Source organism: Oncorhynchus tshawytscha, linkage group LG02 (assembly GCF_018296145.1).
Source record: "Oncorhynchus tshawytscha isolate Ot180627B linkage group LG02, Otsh_v2.0, whole genome shotgun sequence".
NCBI lineage: Eukaryota > Metazoa > Chordata > Actinopteri > Salmoniformes > Salmonidae > Oncorhynchus > Oncorhynchus tshawytscha.
In genome coordinates, this window is record NC_056430.1 from 64,102,841 (window position 1) to 64,120,916 (window position 18,076).

General features: G+C 43.3%; 1 protein-coding gene across 1 annotated transcript; it reads right to left on the reverse strand.

Moving 5' to 3' along the window:
* Positions 1–1,055: 1,055 nt before the first annotated feature.
* On the reverse strand, positions 1,056–5,886 carry LOC112245626. Its single transcript, XM_024413751.2, has 4 exons — positions 5,641–5,886; positions 2,473–2,559; positions 1,960–2,295; positions 1,056–1,491 (listed from the first exon to the last, which is right to left on the reverse strand). Exons 2-4 carry the CDS (start codon positions 2,534–2,536, stop codon positions 1,127–1,129), a joined length of 765 nt encoding a protein of 254 aa, XP_024269519.1. The 5' UTR covers positions 2,537–2,559; positions 5,641–5,886; the 3' UTR covers positions 1,056–1,126.
* Positions 5,887–18,076: the final 12,190 nt, after the last annotated feature.

Sequence of the window (18,076 nt, forward strand, 5' to 3'; positions counted from 1 at the left end):
ACGCCCCCGCCCCTCTTCTTACCAGAAAGATGTTTGTTTCTGTTGGCGCGATGCGTGGAGAAACCAACAAGGTGTCAAAAGCATTCCACCATCGTGTCAAGTTGGCTGGATGTCCTTTGGGTTGGTGGACCATTCTTGATACACACGGTAAACTTGAGCGTGAAAACCCCCAGCAGCGTTGCATTTCTAGATACAAACCGGTGTGCCTGGCACCTACTGCCATACTCTGTTCAAAAGCACCTAAATGTTGTGTCTTGCCCGGTCCCCCTCTGAAGGGCACACATACACCACCCACGTGTCAAAGCTTCAAAACCCTTTAACCCGTCTCCTCCCCTTCATCTACACGGATTGAAGTGGATGTAACAAGGGACATCGATAAGTGTGTACAGCTTTCACCTTTTCAGTCCATGGCATGGAAAGAGCAGATGTTCCTAATGTTTAGTACACCCAGTGTATATTGAACACTTGCATTAGAGTGTCTAGTTTGAGAAACAGACGCCTCACAAGTCCTCAACTGGCAGCTTCAATAAATAGCACCTGCAATACACCAGTCTCAACGTCAACAGTGAAGAGGCGACTCCGGGATGATGGCCTTCTAGGCAGAGTTGCAAAGAAAAAGCCATATCTCAGCCTGGCCAATAAAAAGAAAAGATGATAATTGGCAAAAAAACAGACACTGGACAAAGGAAGTCTGCCTGAAGGCCAGCATCCCGGAGTCACCTCATCACTGTTGACGTTGAGACTGGTGTTTTGCGGGTCCATGCATCCAAAGCTCTCTCTATGAATTTGAAATGGTTACATTTCTCCAGCCCCATCCATCAGCTTTTTACCGAAATGGGGGTGAAGTAAGCTTTGTTATTGTTTCTACTGCTGCTTGCCGTTTTTAATTAACAGTCACATACACCTGGCACTGGCAGACCAACAAGGGTGCGTTCACAATAGGTTGACAGTTCTACCCGTTTTGCACCAGGTTATCAGCCTCTCTCATCTGGACATCATTTCCTTGTTCTACGCAGCCAAGGAAACTTTTGGACCGTGAAAGGAACCTCACACAATGGCTCTTCCATATTTTTATTAATTGATCCTGGCGCTTCCTGGTCCATTTGCTAATGTTCGTTTTCAGACATCACACCAGGAAGAGAGTACTCAGGAGGACTAGAAAGGTTTTCCACACGGGACCAATGGCCCCTGCCCCGTTGGCAACCCTGGCTTCACCATGCTCTGGTACCAAGTTGCTGGTCAGGTAGGCTCCGGTACTGGGGATCCACAGGGAGCAGTTGTAGGCCCCTTCCCCAGAGATGGTCTTTCTATTCAGAGAACTAGTTATTGTAAAAAATGTTCCATCCTTCACTTGTTTAGTTTTGATTTTAGGGTCCCCAGTCACATTGTTGTGTCCCTGGAACCAGTGCACCTCTCCGTCAGGGTAGACCTCAGTGAAGGTGCAGGTTGGGCCCTCATCGCTGACGCTGGACCTGGCCTCCCTGTAGCACTCTGAATGGAAACAGAGCAAGTTTTTTTTAAACACAAAGAATATGGCTGAGGTGGGGGGTTCTTGAGAAATGGTGCAATGCGCTTCCGTAAGCCCCCTGACACCATTAGTCATACATTTTGCTCAGTGGAGGCACTATAAAGTGCCTTGTACTTCCTGGTGGTTAGGCAATGTCCATTTGCTACCACTGACCTATATGCAATATTGACAAACAGTGCAAAATACCAATTGCAGAGGAGGCTGGTAGGAGGAGCTATTGGAGGACTGGCTCATTGTAGTGGCTGGAATGGAATTAATGGAACAGTCAAACCTGACTACTATTCCATTTAACCCATTCCAGCCATTACAATGAGCCAGTCCTCCTATAGCTCCTCCCACCAGCCTCTTGTCAAAGTCTTCGGGAATACATGCTTGACAGATGTCTAGGTTATGACAGTATTACATGAGTGAGAATGGGCTAGGACACTCGCCTTGCAGCTTCACCGTTGTGGTGACCTCCTTTATTCCTTGATTGGAACGCAGCTTGCACAAGTAATTTCCCTGCTCCAGTGGCTGTACCTGCAGCAGAGTCAGGGTCAGCTGTGTCTGTGGGGTATAACTACACTCCATGGCACTAGGTGTGTTCCCTGGGTGGGTCCCCATCACTCCAGTCGCGTTAACATCACACAGGCACTTCCCGTCCTGCCCGACCCAGGCCAGATAATTGATTGACAGCCCCTCCTGGAAGGTGGAGATTCTGCATTGGAGGGTAACACTCTGGTGACATGGCACAATCAGAGAGTCAACAGTGCTTAGCTTCACCAGCTCTGTGGATTAAGGAGATATTGGAGTTAGTTTCTTCACTTAGCTCTCTTGGAATGGCTGTGCTCTACTAATGCTTGTTCCTGACTTAAACCATTCCATTTTATGTTATGAGCCTACTAGTGTGGGGCCCAAGCTACATTGTTGTCTTTAAAAGTCAAGTTTCAACTTGATTTGCTTACCTGTCGTGAGCGTGACAGCAACACAGAGCCAAAGTATCACAGTTTGCTGGGTGAATAGGTTCATCTTGTGTCTCCTGACTTGATCTCCTATAGAGAGACATAAGTTACACATTGGTCATGTTAAACTAGTACAGTATGTCCCTCTCACTCAGTCTATCAGATATTCACCTTCACCTGTTGCAAACACAGTGCACTTATTCATGCAACTGATTGATCCTTACAAGAAAAGTACATATCTGATGCAACACTACATCACTCTCCTACATTGTCAAATAGTCCTTACACAGCCTGGAGGTGTGTTTTGGGTCATTGTCCTGTTGAAAAACAAATGATAGTCCCTCTAAGCGCAAATCAGATGGGATGGCATATCGCTGCAGAATGCCGTGGTAGCGATGCTGGTTAAGTGTGCCTTGAATTATAAATAAATCACTGACAGTGTTACCAGAAAAGCACCCCCACACCATCACACCTCCTCCTCCATGCTTCACGGTGGGTACCACACATGCAGAGATAATTCGTTCACCTACTCTGCGTCTCACAAAGACATGGCAAATGGAACCAAAAATATTAAATTTGGACTCATCATACCAAAGAACAGATTTCCACCAGTCTAATGTCCATGTATTGTATGTTTCTTGGCTCAAGCAAGTCTCTTCTTCTCATTGGTGTACTTTAGTAGTGTTTTTTTGTTGTTGCAGCAATTCAACCATTAAGGCCTGATTCATGCAGTCTCCTCTAAACAGTTGATATTGAGATGGGTCTTACTTGAACTCTGTGAAGCATTTATTTGTGCTGCAATCTGAGACTGGTAACTCTAATGAACTTATCCTCTGTAGCAGAGGTAACTCTGCATCTTCCTTTCCTATGGCGCACCTCATGAGAGCTGGTTTCATCATAGTGCTTGATGGTTTTTGTGACTGCACTTGAGGAAGCGTTCAAAGTTATTGAAATGTTTCGCATTGACTGACCTTCATGGCTTACAGTAATTGACTGTCATTTCCCTTTGCTTATTTGAGCTGTTCTTGCCATAATATGGACTTGATCTTTTACCAAATTGGGCTATCTTCTGTATAGCACCCCTACCTTGTCACAATACAAATGATTGGCTCAAACACATTAAGAAGGAAATAAATTCCACAAATTAACTTTTAAGAAGGCACACCTGTTATTTCAAATGCATTCCAGGTGACAACCTCATGAAGATGGTTGAGAGAATGCCAAGAGTGTGCAAAGCTGTCATCAAGGCAAAGGGTGGCCATTTGAAGAATCTCAAATATAAAATATATTTAGATTTATTTAACACTTTATTGGTTACTACATGATTCCATATGTATTATTTCATAGTTTTGAAGTATTCACTGTTATTCTTGTCACACTCGCTATCCTCAAACTCCCTGTCATAAATCGACCAAGGCGCAGCCGTGCATGTAGTTCCACATCAGTTAATGAAAGTGAAACCGAAACAATCAAAAAAAAAAAACGGTAAACCGCAAAGACCGTGACGCAACCGAGGTGCACACAAACACACACGGAAAAATAATTACCCACAACACACAGGTGGGAAAAGGCTACCTAAGTATGGTTCTAAATCAGAGACAATGATAGACAGCTGCCTCTGATTGAGAACCACACCCGGCCAAACACATAGAAATAGAAAATCATAGAACATGGAACATAGACTGCCCACCCAAATCACACCCCGACCAAACCAAAATAGAGACATAAAACGCTCTCTACGGTCAGGGCGTGACAAAAAAAAAAAAAGTTGAAAATTGTAAAATAAAGAAAAACCTTTGAATGGGTAGGTGTGTCCAAACTTTTGACTGGTACTGTACATTACATATGTGGTGTTTGGGTCGACTGAACCCGGGGGTAATACACGTGTGGAAAAGTGTGTGTGTAGGAGAAAACAAGTTTTTTTTTTTATGGAACAAAAAGGTTTGCTATGTGCCTTCACTCTGTCTTCCTCTTCAGCATAGCACCAATACCCTGTCTGTCTCTTTGCCTGTCTCCCGCTTTTCTCGCACTCTTTACCCTTTGCAGTGTGTGAAACTACACACTATCTAGTAGGAATCTGCAGAATGTTATTACATTCAGGAGAAGGATGGTGGTGCCCCACCCACCCGACCCACAGAACCAACAACTCCAATACCAGAAGTAAGTGTGAGTGATGTTGTTGCATGTGTGTGTGTCTGACTCTCCTACCTTGGCCTGCTGTAACTATATGTTAGTGATATGTTAAGTAAAATTCCTGAACTAAATGTTTTAATCCTTCTAGATTGCAGCCAGTGGCAACAAGAAGAAGAGCTGCGATGTGTGTGGACCCAAGAAGGACAGGAAGACAGTACACATCAAGAGCAAGAAATACATTTGCAACACACACACAGTAAAACTCTGTCCCTCATGTGGTGTGTAGACTGGCCTTAATTTGGTTCAATTGGGCTCATTTCCATAAAATTCTGTATGTAGAATTCTTGTCTTTTGAATTCTGTATGTAGAATTCTAGTCTTTCCAATTTGTTCAGTTCAACCAAACATAAACCGTAATGAAAACCTTGTTTCATTTATATTTGTTCAAGATAAACATGATTTATTCCACCCAAGTCTCGATTATAATAGATTTTTGTTGACAAAAATCTAATTTTATTTAAAAAACGAATAGCGGTTTTATTGATAAATGTGATGTCACCATGGAAAGGCCAAAACTCCATCACACCCCGTAGTTTTGACAAGTTGGCTGGATGTCCTTTGGGTGGTAGACTGGGAAACTGTTGAGCGTGAAAAACCCAGCAGCGTTGCCGTTCTTGACACAAACCGGTGTGCTTGGCACCTACAACCATACCCTGTTCAAAGGCACTTAAATCTTTGTCTTGCCCATTCACACTCTTAATGGCACACACACACAATCCATGTCTCAATTTTCTCAAGGCTTATAAATCCTTATTTAACCTGTCTCCTCCCCTTCATCTACACTGATTGAAGTGGATTTAACAAGTAACATCAATATCGGATCATAGCTTTCACTTGGATTCACCTGGTCAATTTGTCATGGAAAGAGTGTTTTGTACACAGAAAAATCACTTTTTTGACTGCACTAGGCCTTTAAAAGTACAGCTAGATAAGTTATATTGCGATAGGTCTGACGGATACAGAAGCAAACTTGACTCACCCCAATGTGAAGTAGTGCTTGTCCCTTGCTTCTTTGAGTAACTGTTTCTGAGTCCTTCTGAGCTCCTTCTCAAATAAATCCTCCCATTTCCTTGTAGGTTCCTTTAGCAAGGTAAGGAGGCTTTGTGGGGCTGCTGTACTTATCTCTGAGAAGGGTATGTCTCATAACTACCTCTTGCTGCTGTTCCGAAAGAGAGTGAGAGAAAGTGTGTGTGTGTGACAGAGAGAGTGATGGGTTAATGATAAGTCAAGGGAAACTGTCATATAATAGGAGATGTTGCTCTGATTGGGTGCCTACTTCAAAGGGTGAGAGTGTTGTTGCAGAAATCACTCCCACTCACGTGATTGGCTCATTCATAATAAGGAAGTGCTTTCACTTGATAGGTTTCAGTGCTAACTTTTTCAAAGTCTTCGCTTAGACATGGTCAAATGGATAGAATGTGTCTTTCATCTGGTACTATAAGTTTATGACGGTGTTTTGACTGACATCTTAATCTCACAGACAGCATATTCAAGTAACTCATCAATGTATTCATGTTGTAGAACAAGGGTGAAAACACAGATGTTCTGCAAATGATCCTGCAGTAACAGGATCTCTGAGAGTGTGTTATAAAGTCTTTCGAAGGTTTGCGAAGTTCAAAAACATTTGAACCCTTTTTTGCTCGAGTCATCTATCATCATCACACAGTCAGACAGATAAGACTTCATTAGTGAGTGTTCATTCCACTTTGTTTCCTGAGTTAAAAAAAAAAACGATCACCCTCTGCGCTAGCGTGACACACACCTACACTCATCACTCCGAAGTGCCCCTTAGATAGTCAGTTTACAAAACGCCCATGGACAAAGTAAATCACTAACCACTGTACCCGACAAGCCTTTCTCCTGCGCCGAGCTTGTATGTAAGCTGTGACAGTTCTACTCTGAGGGAACAGGTCAGGTCCCCCAAACTGTCCCTTGAGTGTTGTGGGTGTGAGGCAACTCAATATGCATGTAGAATTCTGACTATACCTTGACCCCTCAGTGGTGGATGACCTCTAGTGGGACACCCCAGGGTGGGAGACAACAGCAAAGAGAGAGGAGCCTGGCAGGGTTTCACTGATGGCTGACCCACAGGGCTGACCTCTCTGTTGGACCTATGTGGTCTGCTGTGTGGAAGTGGTGTGTGCGTGCAAGTGTGTGTGTGTGTGTGTGTGCTGCAGTTCTTCTGTCTGTGTATGTACTGCATATGGTGTACTCTCGTCTGTGTGTGTGTGTGTGTGCGTGCGTGCGTGTGTGTGTGTGTGTGTGTGTGCGTGTGTGTTCAGGCTGACTGTCTCAGCTCTAGGGGCATCAGTTCTCCTCCCACATCAGCACTGCAGTAGCTGCCAACAACAAAGATATAGGAGGCGCTGCAGGCTCCAGTAACATGAAGGCTACATCTCCACTAAAACAATACACCGCTATAGAACAGAGAGCCTCTGCCTGCTTCATCACCAGCCCACTACCAGTGCTTACGTTTGAGATTGAACATGGTGGTCGCGTGAGACGAAGAGATTTTCTGCCATGTTCTGACCTTTTGTGCTGTACCCCACACTAGGCCGTGTTGATATAGCAACGTGCTGCTTGGATGCCTCTCCTCTGATAGGTGTGTATATTCCTCAGTGCATCTGCATTTTAATGCTCAATTGTTTGGTCTGCCACCAGCACAGCAACCTTATGTGATGGGAAACAAGCCATGTGCTAAGAGCAACTTTGAATAAAACATGAAGTCTAATAATAACTGTGTTGTCGCCACCGACAACAGGAACTCTTTGCCAACAACGCCACGCTGCATTTCACACTTTCAGCCAACCGTCTCCCTGCAAATGACAGAATGTGGTGACTCTTTCTATCTCTGTCTCTCTCGCCCTGGCACGACACACTGCGTTACAGTTTATTTTCACAGCTTGTCGACACTCATCCAATACTTAATTGCTGTTGGGCCAGATTATCCCAAAATGCTGAGTTTTTGTCCCCGTAATGGTGTCTAAAATGATCCGGCTCTAATGCGAGTGACTCATGCGACTTTGCCGAGGTAGTTCGTAAAGTCGTTAAGTTAACATTTTCAAAAGTTGACACTAATTCCACACTGGGAGAGAGGCTGTGGCATGACTTCCTGCACTCTGGGCAGTTGTCATGGTTATTAGTCAGGTGGATTTACGATCGCATTTCCGTGGTAATCCTAGACCAGAGGTGACAGCGGCCTATCGGTACCAAGCACATACTTTATGCCCTTCCGACTCATCCTTCTCCCCTTTTGGCATTTTGGAGATATCCTTGCCTGGCTGTTTTAAGCTTGTACTAGGTCAGCTTACTGTATGAATCACACTTCTCCCATATATCATGAGGCAGAGTCCTAAGGGACAAAGTCAAAAATACAATCCAAAGTACCAATTGTTATTCAACGCCTTAGGCCCTGACTATTATGACTAAAGCCAAAGCTATACAAATCTTCTGCAAAGTTCAGCTAACTTGGTTTGAGATGTAGAATTCTGATGGGCACCAAGTTGGCACCAATAGTTTGGAGGACAGTTTTCCAAACTCTACAGTTTTGCGCTTAAACCAGACCAGCTCAGCTCCTCTGAGCAGTGACAGGTCAATGAATGATCTTTTGGTCATACTCTCTGGCTGAATTTCTTAAGTGGTCTTCTAATGTCTGTCCCTTTTCTCTCTCTCCCTCTCTCTCTCTCTTAGGACTGGACAAAGCAAGAATAAAAGGGGATGGTTAGCTTACACAGACAGAGCTGTTACATGGGACCTGCAGAGCTGCCAGACCTCTTTACTTGGTCTGCCTCTGAGAAGTTGAAAGGAGAAGGAGCTTTTAGGCCTAGTCCATTAACTAAAGGGCAAGCGAGTAACTGTTCTCCCTCTCCATTCCATCCCCATCTCTCCATGGAGCTTTTCTCAGTGCTTTGTCCACTTCAGGGGCACAGGGGCATCTTCGAAATGAGATGGAATGTTGACCAACTCCCACCACATTCCCTACCCACTCAAGCCTGGAAGGCTACAAGAAAAGAAATGGGTCTTTTTTTGATGTTTCATGGAGAAGTGATGGAGTGAGTGGTAAGCCAAGAAAGAGTTGGTTGTACCTATCACCATTTCTCATTTATATGTGTTGTATGCCCCTTTCTAAAGGTACTTCCTCAGCAGGTTACTGTACTCAGGGGTGTTTTTAGACCTTTTTATCACGAAAGAGTTGATTTCAAACATCTAAGAACTCAAACAATAGTGTGAAAACAACTCTTCAAAGAGGAACGCTAATTTAAAGGAAATGGGTTGTACTATATTTCAATGAAAGAATATGGGAACATTTGGGACTTTCCCCCTTTTCCCATGAATAGGCTGTTTATTCTATGGCTTGCAGCAGCTCGTCAGAACATTTCTGTTGCATGTGTCAAGGTTTGGCACAGCCTTATACACAAAGTAACACAGAGGAACTGACATTCATAGATGGCCACATGGCTTTGATATTCTCTCATAGAAGATGCATCTCAATACTCTAAAGCAGCTGCTTTCCACGTTTCCTTTCCCTCATCCACTCCACTGGTGAAAGATTCCACACAAAAAATACCCACCATGTTGCTCTTGCCTGCGCTGTATTTTCATCCTAGTGCAGATAAATGGGAGAGGAAGCCACTTTACACTATTGAGATATACCCAAAGTTCTGTACAGGCTCCTTCACTCACAGTAAGCAACAGCAGCACTCATTGCCACTAAAAGGAGCTGCATGGTCAATCCGATGTCTGCATTCCTACTTCTTGCACTTCGCGGAGCAGCGCGGAGCTATTGTGAAGGAAGTAGTCAAGGAAATAAGTTTGTGTTCATACAGGAACTCCTGCCCACACGTACCGTCAACCAATCATGTCAATGCGGAGCTATACAGAGCCCTCCGCATTGTTACAAAATTTGAGAGGCGCACGACAATGACATATAGAGTTTGATTTGGCCTCTGCCCCCTCTCATTGACACCATGGAAATTCAAGGGTGACCGGGGTCCTGCAGGCATTGTTTGCAGAAAACATCATCCCCCATTATAGTGAATAGACAAATGCCGATCTTCGTGATAAATCTTTGTGTAAATAAAATACAAAACCAAAGACAATCATGGCAACAATAACTGCTTCTAATACACCAGATGTATGTTCTTGAACCGATTATTTTTTAAATCACACACAGAAGAAGTTCTAAGAATCATTTTGTAACTAATGGCAGCTACTCAATGAGGGGGCAGCACTGAGCTAGTCTGAAATGTCACTTCCTGGAGTAACTCAAACTGCGCGTGTTATGTCTCCATGAGATGCCATCTTAATAAAGGGGGACTGCCTCCTAGAACCAACTTCTCTGGTTATAAACGGCCTATGTGGCATCGATATGAGTCAGAAACATTAATTACAGTGTCAAAATTTACTACAAAATGTAAATAAGACCAGTAAAGTCAGTCTCGTCCAAAAACGAGATTTGGATGTGAGTGCGTCATGACGAGTATGGGTTGGGTATGGATTACTTACGTATCGAAACTAAATCAATGGCTACAGAGGGACTTATCTTTAAAAGGTAGAGTCCTAATAACAAAGGCTGAAGGTATCTCTAGAAGGACATATGGTGCTCTATCTTTATATCTTGACAGTAAAATAAGCAAGGAGATAGACCAGATGCTTTTCAACTTTCTTTGGAGAAACCGTACCCATTACATTAGGAAAACTGTTGTAATGAACACTTATGAGAATGGCGGACTGAATTTTCTGGACTTACTTTACATTAAATTAGACTTTTAAGATCAATTGGATAAAACAATTCCTAAGAAGACCCACTTCTATCTGGAATTGTATTCCTCATCATGTCTTCTCTGTCTTCTCTACTTCTGGTGGCCTTAACTTCATGTTGTTTTGCAATTATAATATTGACAAAGTTCCAGTGAAACTTTCTGCTTTTCATCAGCAGGTTTTCTTGTCATGGTCCTTAATTTATTTTTAAAAATTCTCCACACAGATATGATATATGGAATAAATCGGGATATATTGTATAAAAATACCTCTCTGTTTTTAGAATATTGGTTCCGAAATAATATCCTATTGGTGAGCCAACTGGTAAATGCAGAGGTTCTTTTACTCAGTTAAAGAATTCTTATCACTTTACAAGGTCCCTGTAACACCTAAAGATTTTGCAATTGTTTTAGATGCTATTCCCTCAGGTGTTGCTTTATTATTCAGGAACGTGTCAAGACCTAACCCTCAGAGCCTACCTTCTATTGACCCTGTTGACTCATCAGTAGGAAAGATTTGTTTATCTTTTGGTCCATTCAACAACAGAGCGATACGATCCTTGTTTCAGCAGGATGTTGTATCTATACCTTATGTCATGCCTTATTGGAATGGATTTATTGATAATATCTGTTGGGGAAAAGTTTGGATGGTGCCACACACATACCTACTTGTTAACAAAATTAAGGAGGTTTCCTTTAAAATTATTCATAAATATTATCCTGCCAACCACTATATGAAGAAGTTTAAGGAAAACATAAACTCAAATTGCTCCTTTTGTGTAATGACCACCCAGAAACAGTGTTGCATCTTTTTTGGCATTGTATGCATGTAAGAAAACTGTGGCAAGACATCAGTAGGTTCATAATTGAACACATTTATGAAGATTTGACACTATTGTGGAGAGATGTACTGTTTGGATTCTTTACATACAATAGAAATAAGCTGAAACATTTTTATGTAATTCATTTCATTATTCTTTTGGCCAAATTTCTTATACACAAATGTAAATTTACAAACAGAAAACCACATTTTCGTACCCTACAAAAAGAAATTGAACTGTTTTTTAAGACGGTTAAATGCTCTACTAACAAAAAAGCTGTTAGAATTGTAAGTATATGCATGTCCCTTAAGGTCCTTGTGTAATTGTAATGTGATATTGTACCCCCTAGCCCCGCCCCCAGCCCCGCCCCTAGCTCGATTGTCTATTGTTTGTCATCTATGTATGCTTGTGTTCCCTCATGTGCTTTATGTATTGATTTGTTGTTAATAAAATAAAATAAAATAAATAACTTACATGCCCACTTTTGCTAATGATGTCCAATTTGCAAAAAGACAACAAGGTGGGATCTGCCTCCAGCTGCCATGTGTTGTGGACATGTTGTCAAGTCTGCAACGCATGGACACTTGCTCAGCATAGTGAAAATTGGCTTCCATAAAGTTGGTGCAAACTTCTAATACATTCAACAATGTTGCGCAAGATGGCAAAGAATGTATTACATACAACAAACGCACGACATGACAGCTGTGAGGTCAGTAACTAGCTAGATAGCTGTCACGTTCTGACCATCGTTTGTGTGTGTTTTCCTTGTTTTAGTGTTGGTCAGGACGTGAGCTGGGTGGGCATTCTATGTGGTGTGTCTGGTTTGTCTATTTCTATGTTTGGCCTGATATGGTTCTCAATCAGAGGCAGGTGTTAGTCATTGTCTCTGATTGGGAACCATATTTAGGTAGCCTGTTTTGTGTTGGGTTTTGTGGGTGATTTGTGGGTTCCTGTCTCTGTGTTTGCACCAGATAGGGCTGTTTAGGTTTTCACACGTTTATTGTTTTTGTTAGTTTATTCATGTATAGTGTCTTTATAAATTAAACATGAATAACAAACACGCTGCATTTTGGTCCGCCTCTCTTTCCCCAGAAGAAAACCATTACAGAATCACCCACCAACCAAGGACCAAGCGGTGTGGTAAACAGAGGCAGCAGCAACAGCAGCAGCAGGAGAAGCAACAGGTGCAGCAGGAGCAACAGCAGCAGCAGCAAAGGCAGCAGCAGGAGAAGCAACAGAGGCAGCAGCAGCAGCAGCAGCAGCAGGAGAGGCTGCACTATTTGGATAAATGGACTTGGGAGGAGATCCTTGACGGGAAAGGACCCTGGGCAGAGCCAGGGGAATATTGCCGCCCCAAAGCCGAGCTGGAGGCAGCGAAAGCAGAGAGGCGGCATTATGAGGAGCTAGCATGGCAGAGCGGCTGGAAGCCCGAGAGGCACCCCCAAAAATTTATTGGGGGGGGGCACAGGGAGAGTGTGGCAGAGTCAGGAGTCAGACCTGAGCCAACTCCCCCTGTTTACCGTAAGGAGCCATGGATGGAATTGGAGCTGTCGGCAAAGCTGAGTGCTGAGTCTGAGAGTGTTGAGGATGTATTGGACAGAGTAGAGAGAAAGCTGTTGGTTTGGCATAGTATGCACGGCATTCACCCTGAGGAGCATGTTAGCTGTCCGATGTCACCCGTGTCAGTTCCTCGTACTCAGCCTGAAACGTGTGTTGGAGTTCCGGGGGATTTGATGCCGGCTATACACACCAGGTCTCCAGTACACCTTCACAACCCGGTGTGTCCTGTTCCTTGCACTCACCCGGAGGTGCGTGGCCCAGTACCACCAGTGCCGGCTCCCCGCACCAGGTGGTTTCTCCGTCTCATCAACACAGGTGCTCCCGCCTGTCCGGCGCTGCCAGAGTCTCCCGCCTGTCCGGCGCTGCCAGAGCTCCCGCCCCTCATTCCAGAGGCGCCAGAGCCCCTCATTCCAGAGGCGCCAGAGCTCCTCAGTCCAGCACTGCCAGAGCCTTCCTCTCCAGCGCAGCCGGAGTCTCCCGCCTGTCCGGCGCTGCCAGAGCTCCCGCCCCTCATTCCAGAGGCGCCAGAGCTCCTCAGTCCAGCACTGCCAGAGCCTTCCTCTCCAGCGCCGTCTGAGCTACCTGTCTGCCCAGCGCCGCCAGTGCTGCCAGTCTGCCCAGCGCCGCCAGTGCCGCCAGTCTGCCCAGCGCCGCCAGTGCCGCCAGTCTGCCCAGTGCCGCCAGTCTGCCCAGTGCCGCCAGTGTGTCTTTATAAATTAAACATGAATAACCACCACGCTGCATTTTGGTCCGCCTCTCTTTCCCCAGAAGAAAACCATTACAATAGCTATGATACTGGGATCTAGCTAAATAAATAGCCTCACCCTGAGGGTGGGTATATGGAATGTTCCAACAGGAATCTGTTCCAAAAACTTTGTAAAGTACAAGGTTGCCAACAAACAACGCATACAAAGTAGCACAATCAATTCATCTTGCTTACTGCCAAATAGGCATAAACTCACCACGTAGCTTATTCTTAATGTTTGTCCATAGGCTACCAGAGTGAGGACAGACATTTTTTGGAATAAACGTGGTGAGTGAAAAACTTAATGAAAGCCAACTCCCTACCTGGCATCTTATCGACAGCTATACAGCTTTGTACACGTTATTTGTTGGCAACCTTTTTTGGAACAGATTCCTGTTGGAATTTGTTCAACAAATTATACCCACCCTCTCCCTAATGTGTAATTTGATGTATTGTCATAGAGAGGAAGATTTGCATAGCTAACGTTGCACCTGACGATAAGGTTTGATAGGATGTAACGTTAACCAGCTTGCTATCAATAATGTTTCAACTCAAACTAGCTAGCTAAGAAGATCCCTGCTAGCTAACGTTGTCTAGCTAGCCAATTCATTTAAACTCAGACAAAGATATTGATAACTAACCTGATTTTGATAAATAACAAAGATATTGATAACTAACCTGATATTGATAACTAACCTAAACTGATTTGCAAGTTAGGTAGCAAGCTACTTTTATGAGAACAGACAGGTTGTTTGGGTTAGCACTTGTTCCCGATAACCCGGACCCTGTCGGCATTCTGGCTTTACTGTAATGGAACTGGGAGTCATGATCAAGGGCTAGGTTAGAACCAGCAAACGTTAGCTAGCATTCAGGGGCTTCTTTGCTTCTAGTGCTAAAACAACATGCCTGTTATCATGAAAGTCTATTGTGTATTGTCTAGAGCAAAGATAAAGGATGGTACTTGTCTAGCCTGAGTACCAGTCTTTTTAACTAACATGCTATAAATATGTGTCAGCAAGTATACAGCAAAGGAACAATACACATCTGGTTGCATAGTAACGATGTCAGGGCCACTGGCCTGAATCTCAAACACGAGACCTATGTGGCAGGGTCTACAGAGAATGACAGATTACAAGGCTTTGAGGACAATACAGTGACGCGGCCAGCTACCAAAGACTGTGGGCTCTGCTTCTCCATAGCCAACGTGAGTAAAACATTTAAACATGTTAACCCTCGCAAGGCTGCCGGCCCAGACTGCATCCCTAGCCTCGCCCTCAAAAGCATGCGCAGACCAGCTGGCTGGTGTGGTTACAGACCTATTCAATCAATCCCTATCCCAGTCTGCTGTCCCCACATGCTTCAAGATAGCCACCATTGTTCCTGTTCCCAAGAAACCTAAGCTAACTGAACTAAATGACTATCGCCCCATAGCACTCACTTCTGTCATCATGAAGTGCTTTGAGAAACTAGTCAAGGACCATATCACCTCCACCCTACCTGTCACCCTAGACCCACTTAAATTGCTTACCGCCCCAATAGGTCCACAGACGATGCAATCGAAATCACACTGCACACTGCCCTAACCCATCTGGACAAGAGGAATACCTATGTAAGAATGCTGTTCATTGACTACAGCTCAGCATTCAACACCATAGTACCCATCAAAACCATCATTAAGGTTGAGTCCCTGGGTCTTGACCCTGCTCTGTGCAACTGGGTCCTGGACTTGCTGATGGGCAGGCCCCCAGGTGGTGAAGTTAGGAAACAACATCTCCATTCCGCTGATCCTTCACATTTTGGTTGACTTTAGAGCTCTCTGAATAAAGAACAACAAACCCTGTACAGAATCTGAGTCTTTGCCTAATTATTATTAAACCAAGGGTCTTACAAACCTCGGGGATTGGTCAAAGCTTAAATTATTATTTAGTTATCATCATTGGGATTGAAAATTCTCGTGACAACGTCACAATACAATCACTCGTTTGTCTTGGAATTCACCTAACAACCATTGATAATATAGTGCTGTGTGTACAACTTTACCTAGCTTTTCTACCGATGAAGGACAAGAGAGATAGTTTGTCATGGAGTCCCCTGACTAAAAGACAGATTGATACACTCAGCATTACAATTATAGAAGAGCCATCTATCACTTTTCATCGTCTTTTGTTGTTTTTGAATTGAATGGGGTCGGGGGAACTGTCTTATATGAGACACTATACGAAGGGATGATGACTAACATGTTCCACCAAACAAAATGCTGATAGGTACAGTATCTGTATCGGCTGTGAATTATGATATTTATTTATTTTATTTCACCTTTATTTAACCAGGTAGGCAGGTTGAGAACAAGTTCTCATTTACAATTGCGACCTGGCCAAGATAAAGCAAAGCAGTTTGACGCATACAACAACACAGAGTTACACATGGAGTAAAACAAACATACAGTCAATAATACAGTATAAACAAGTCTATATACTATTGGAGCAAATGAGGGAGGTAAAGGCAAAAAAAGGCCATGGTGGCAAAGTAAATACAATATAGCAAGTAAAACACTGGAATGGTAGATTTGCAGTGGAAGAATGTGCAAAGTAGAAATAAATATAATGGGGTGCAAAGGAGCTAAATAAATACAATTAATTAAATACAGTAGGGAAAGAGGTAGTTGTTTGGGCTAAATTATAGGTGGGCTATGTACAGGTGCAGTAATATAGAAGAAAGAAGATGGAAGAAAGACAAGTAATATTTGCACATTGTTATATTAGCAGGACACCACTTCTACAGTATTACGTGAAGGATTGTTTATTCTACATGGAACTATTACACTTGAAAGTCAGAACACTTTGTTTAGAATATCTACACAAGTTCAGCAATTGCACACTTCTCATATTACTCTGTAGGCTACTGTCCGAGTCAAAGCTTCCTCCTGCAGGAAGCTAGGCCAGTACATACAGGGTGCAATGATAATATCATCTTCCTGCATCTCACATCTGCCTGTATTCATTGAACTCCTGCTGAACCCATGGGTTAAAGCAAACTGTCATATCCAGGATGTAATGTCAGGCACTCCACCCCTCCTGCCACCTATCTGCACCTGTCTGTAACCTGTAATAAATCACATAGAGGAAGGGGACTTCCTCACCCGCTGGAGACTTGAAGACAAAACTTCACCCAGAGAGCTGTGCATGTCAGTGTGTGGTTAGACAGCCAAATCCTTAGAATAGACATTGTGTAGAATGCCATGCTAGTTCTGGGACAGCTGAAGTTGTACCAACGATTTTTATGCTCCTTGTTCTGTTTGTACTCTATACACAACATATTTTCATTTGCTAGGTAGTGTAGGCATACTGTCTTTACAAGCAAATTACTATGATAGCCTATTTACAGCAGAAAATGTTTTGTCTTTGTAACACAAACACACCCATCGGTTTTTGTTATTGTTGATAAATGTAGCTACTTTCAAGATAGCCATGTTTGTGCAATGTCCACATGTAGCCTACACCTGTTGGAATACTAGTTCTGGGATTTGTCCTAACAGTGGACATAAGGAGAGATGAGATGAGACAAAACTAGCTAGTTATATGTTGAAAGCTGAGTTGACTGAAGACCGGTCATTCAACTTGCAGTTGTTGATATCATTTCCACGGTAACATGCCTTTACATGACCATAATAAAACTTAAAGTTGCAAGCTACTTTCGTAGTAAGGTGTTGTATAACGAGTGTCTCATGAAACACATTCCAGACACTTGTACTTATTGCTATCTTGGCATAACTGTGATTTGACAGAAATATCAGCTAGGCTATACCCAAGCTATGCTAGCTAGCTAGCTAGCTGCTGTCAGGTTGACTAAACACAAGGTTTGTGAAGGCTTTAGCCGACATACTGTATAGAACTGAATTAGCAGATCATTAGCAGGAACACGTCCTCAATTCAGCAGATCTGAATTAGCAGGAACACGTCCTCAACTTCAAAACTTCTCTCCATAGCAAAGCTAGCCTAGCTTACCTTGCTGTCACTACATTACTCACTACTGCCCTTGTTTGTTTGTTGTGATTGAATGGCAGACACACCCAATAAACACCCACATTATACCACACCCTAAAGACAACTCTCGTTTGGGCTTCAGTAATGGCCGCTGCATTTCGTAATGAGCACCGTAAGAAACACGTTCATAATAGGTGAGTGCAGTTCACCTTTAACCGACTTCATTTGGCTTCAATGTGCTATTGAATCTTCACATATGAATGGTGTCACTTGATTGATGGCTTTGTCCATTCATATACAGTGCCTTCAGAAAGTATTCATACCCCTTGACTTATTCCAAATGTTCAAGTCTTGCCATAGATTTTCAAGCTGATTTATTCCAAAACAGTAACTAGGCCACTCAGGTGATTAGTCTTGGTAAGTAACCCAGTGTCTGTTGGAAAATAGACTGAGCCAGGTTATCCTCTAAGATTCCTTTCTTTTTCACCTAAAAAAACTCCATAGTCCTTGCCGATGACAAACATACTCATAACATGATGCAGCCACC

Bases quoted from the DNA above. Each gene is read 5' to 3' on its own strand.
- LOC112245626 (XM_024413751.2), bottom strand. From the start codon at position 2,536: ATGAACCTATTCACCCAGCAAACTGTGATACTTTGGCTCTGTGTTGCT. The intron at 2,296-2,472 runs GTAAGCAAATCA...CTTAATCCACAG, and splicing joins TGCTGTCACGCTCACGACAG to AGCTGGTGAAGCTAAGCACT. The intron at 1,492-1,959 runs GCGAGTGTCCTA...GTTTCCATTCAG, and splicing joins CACAACGGTGAAGCTGCAAG to AGTGCTACAGGGAGGCCAGG.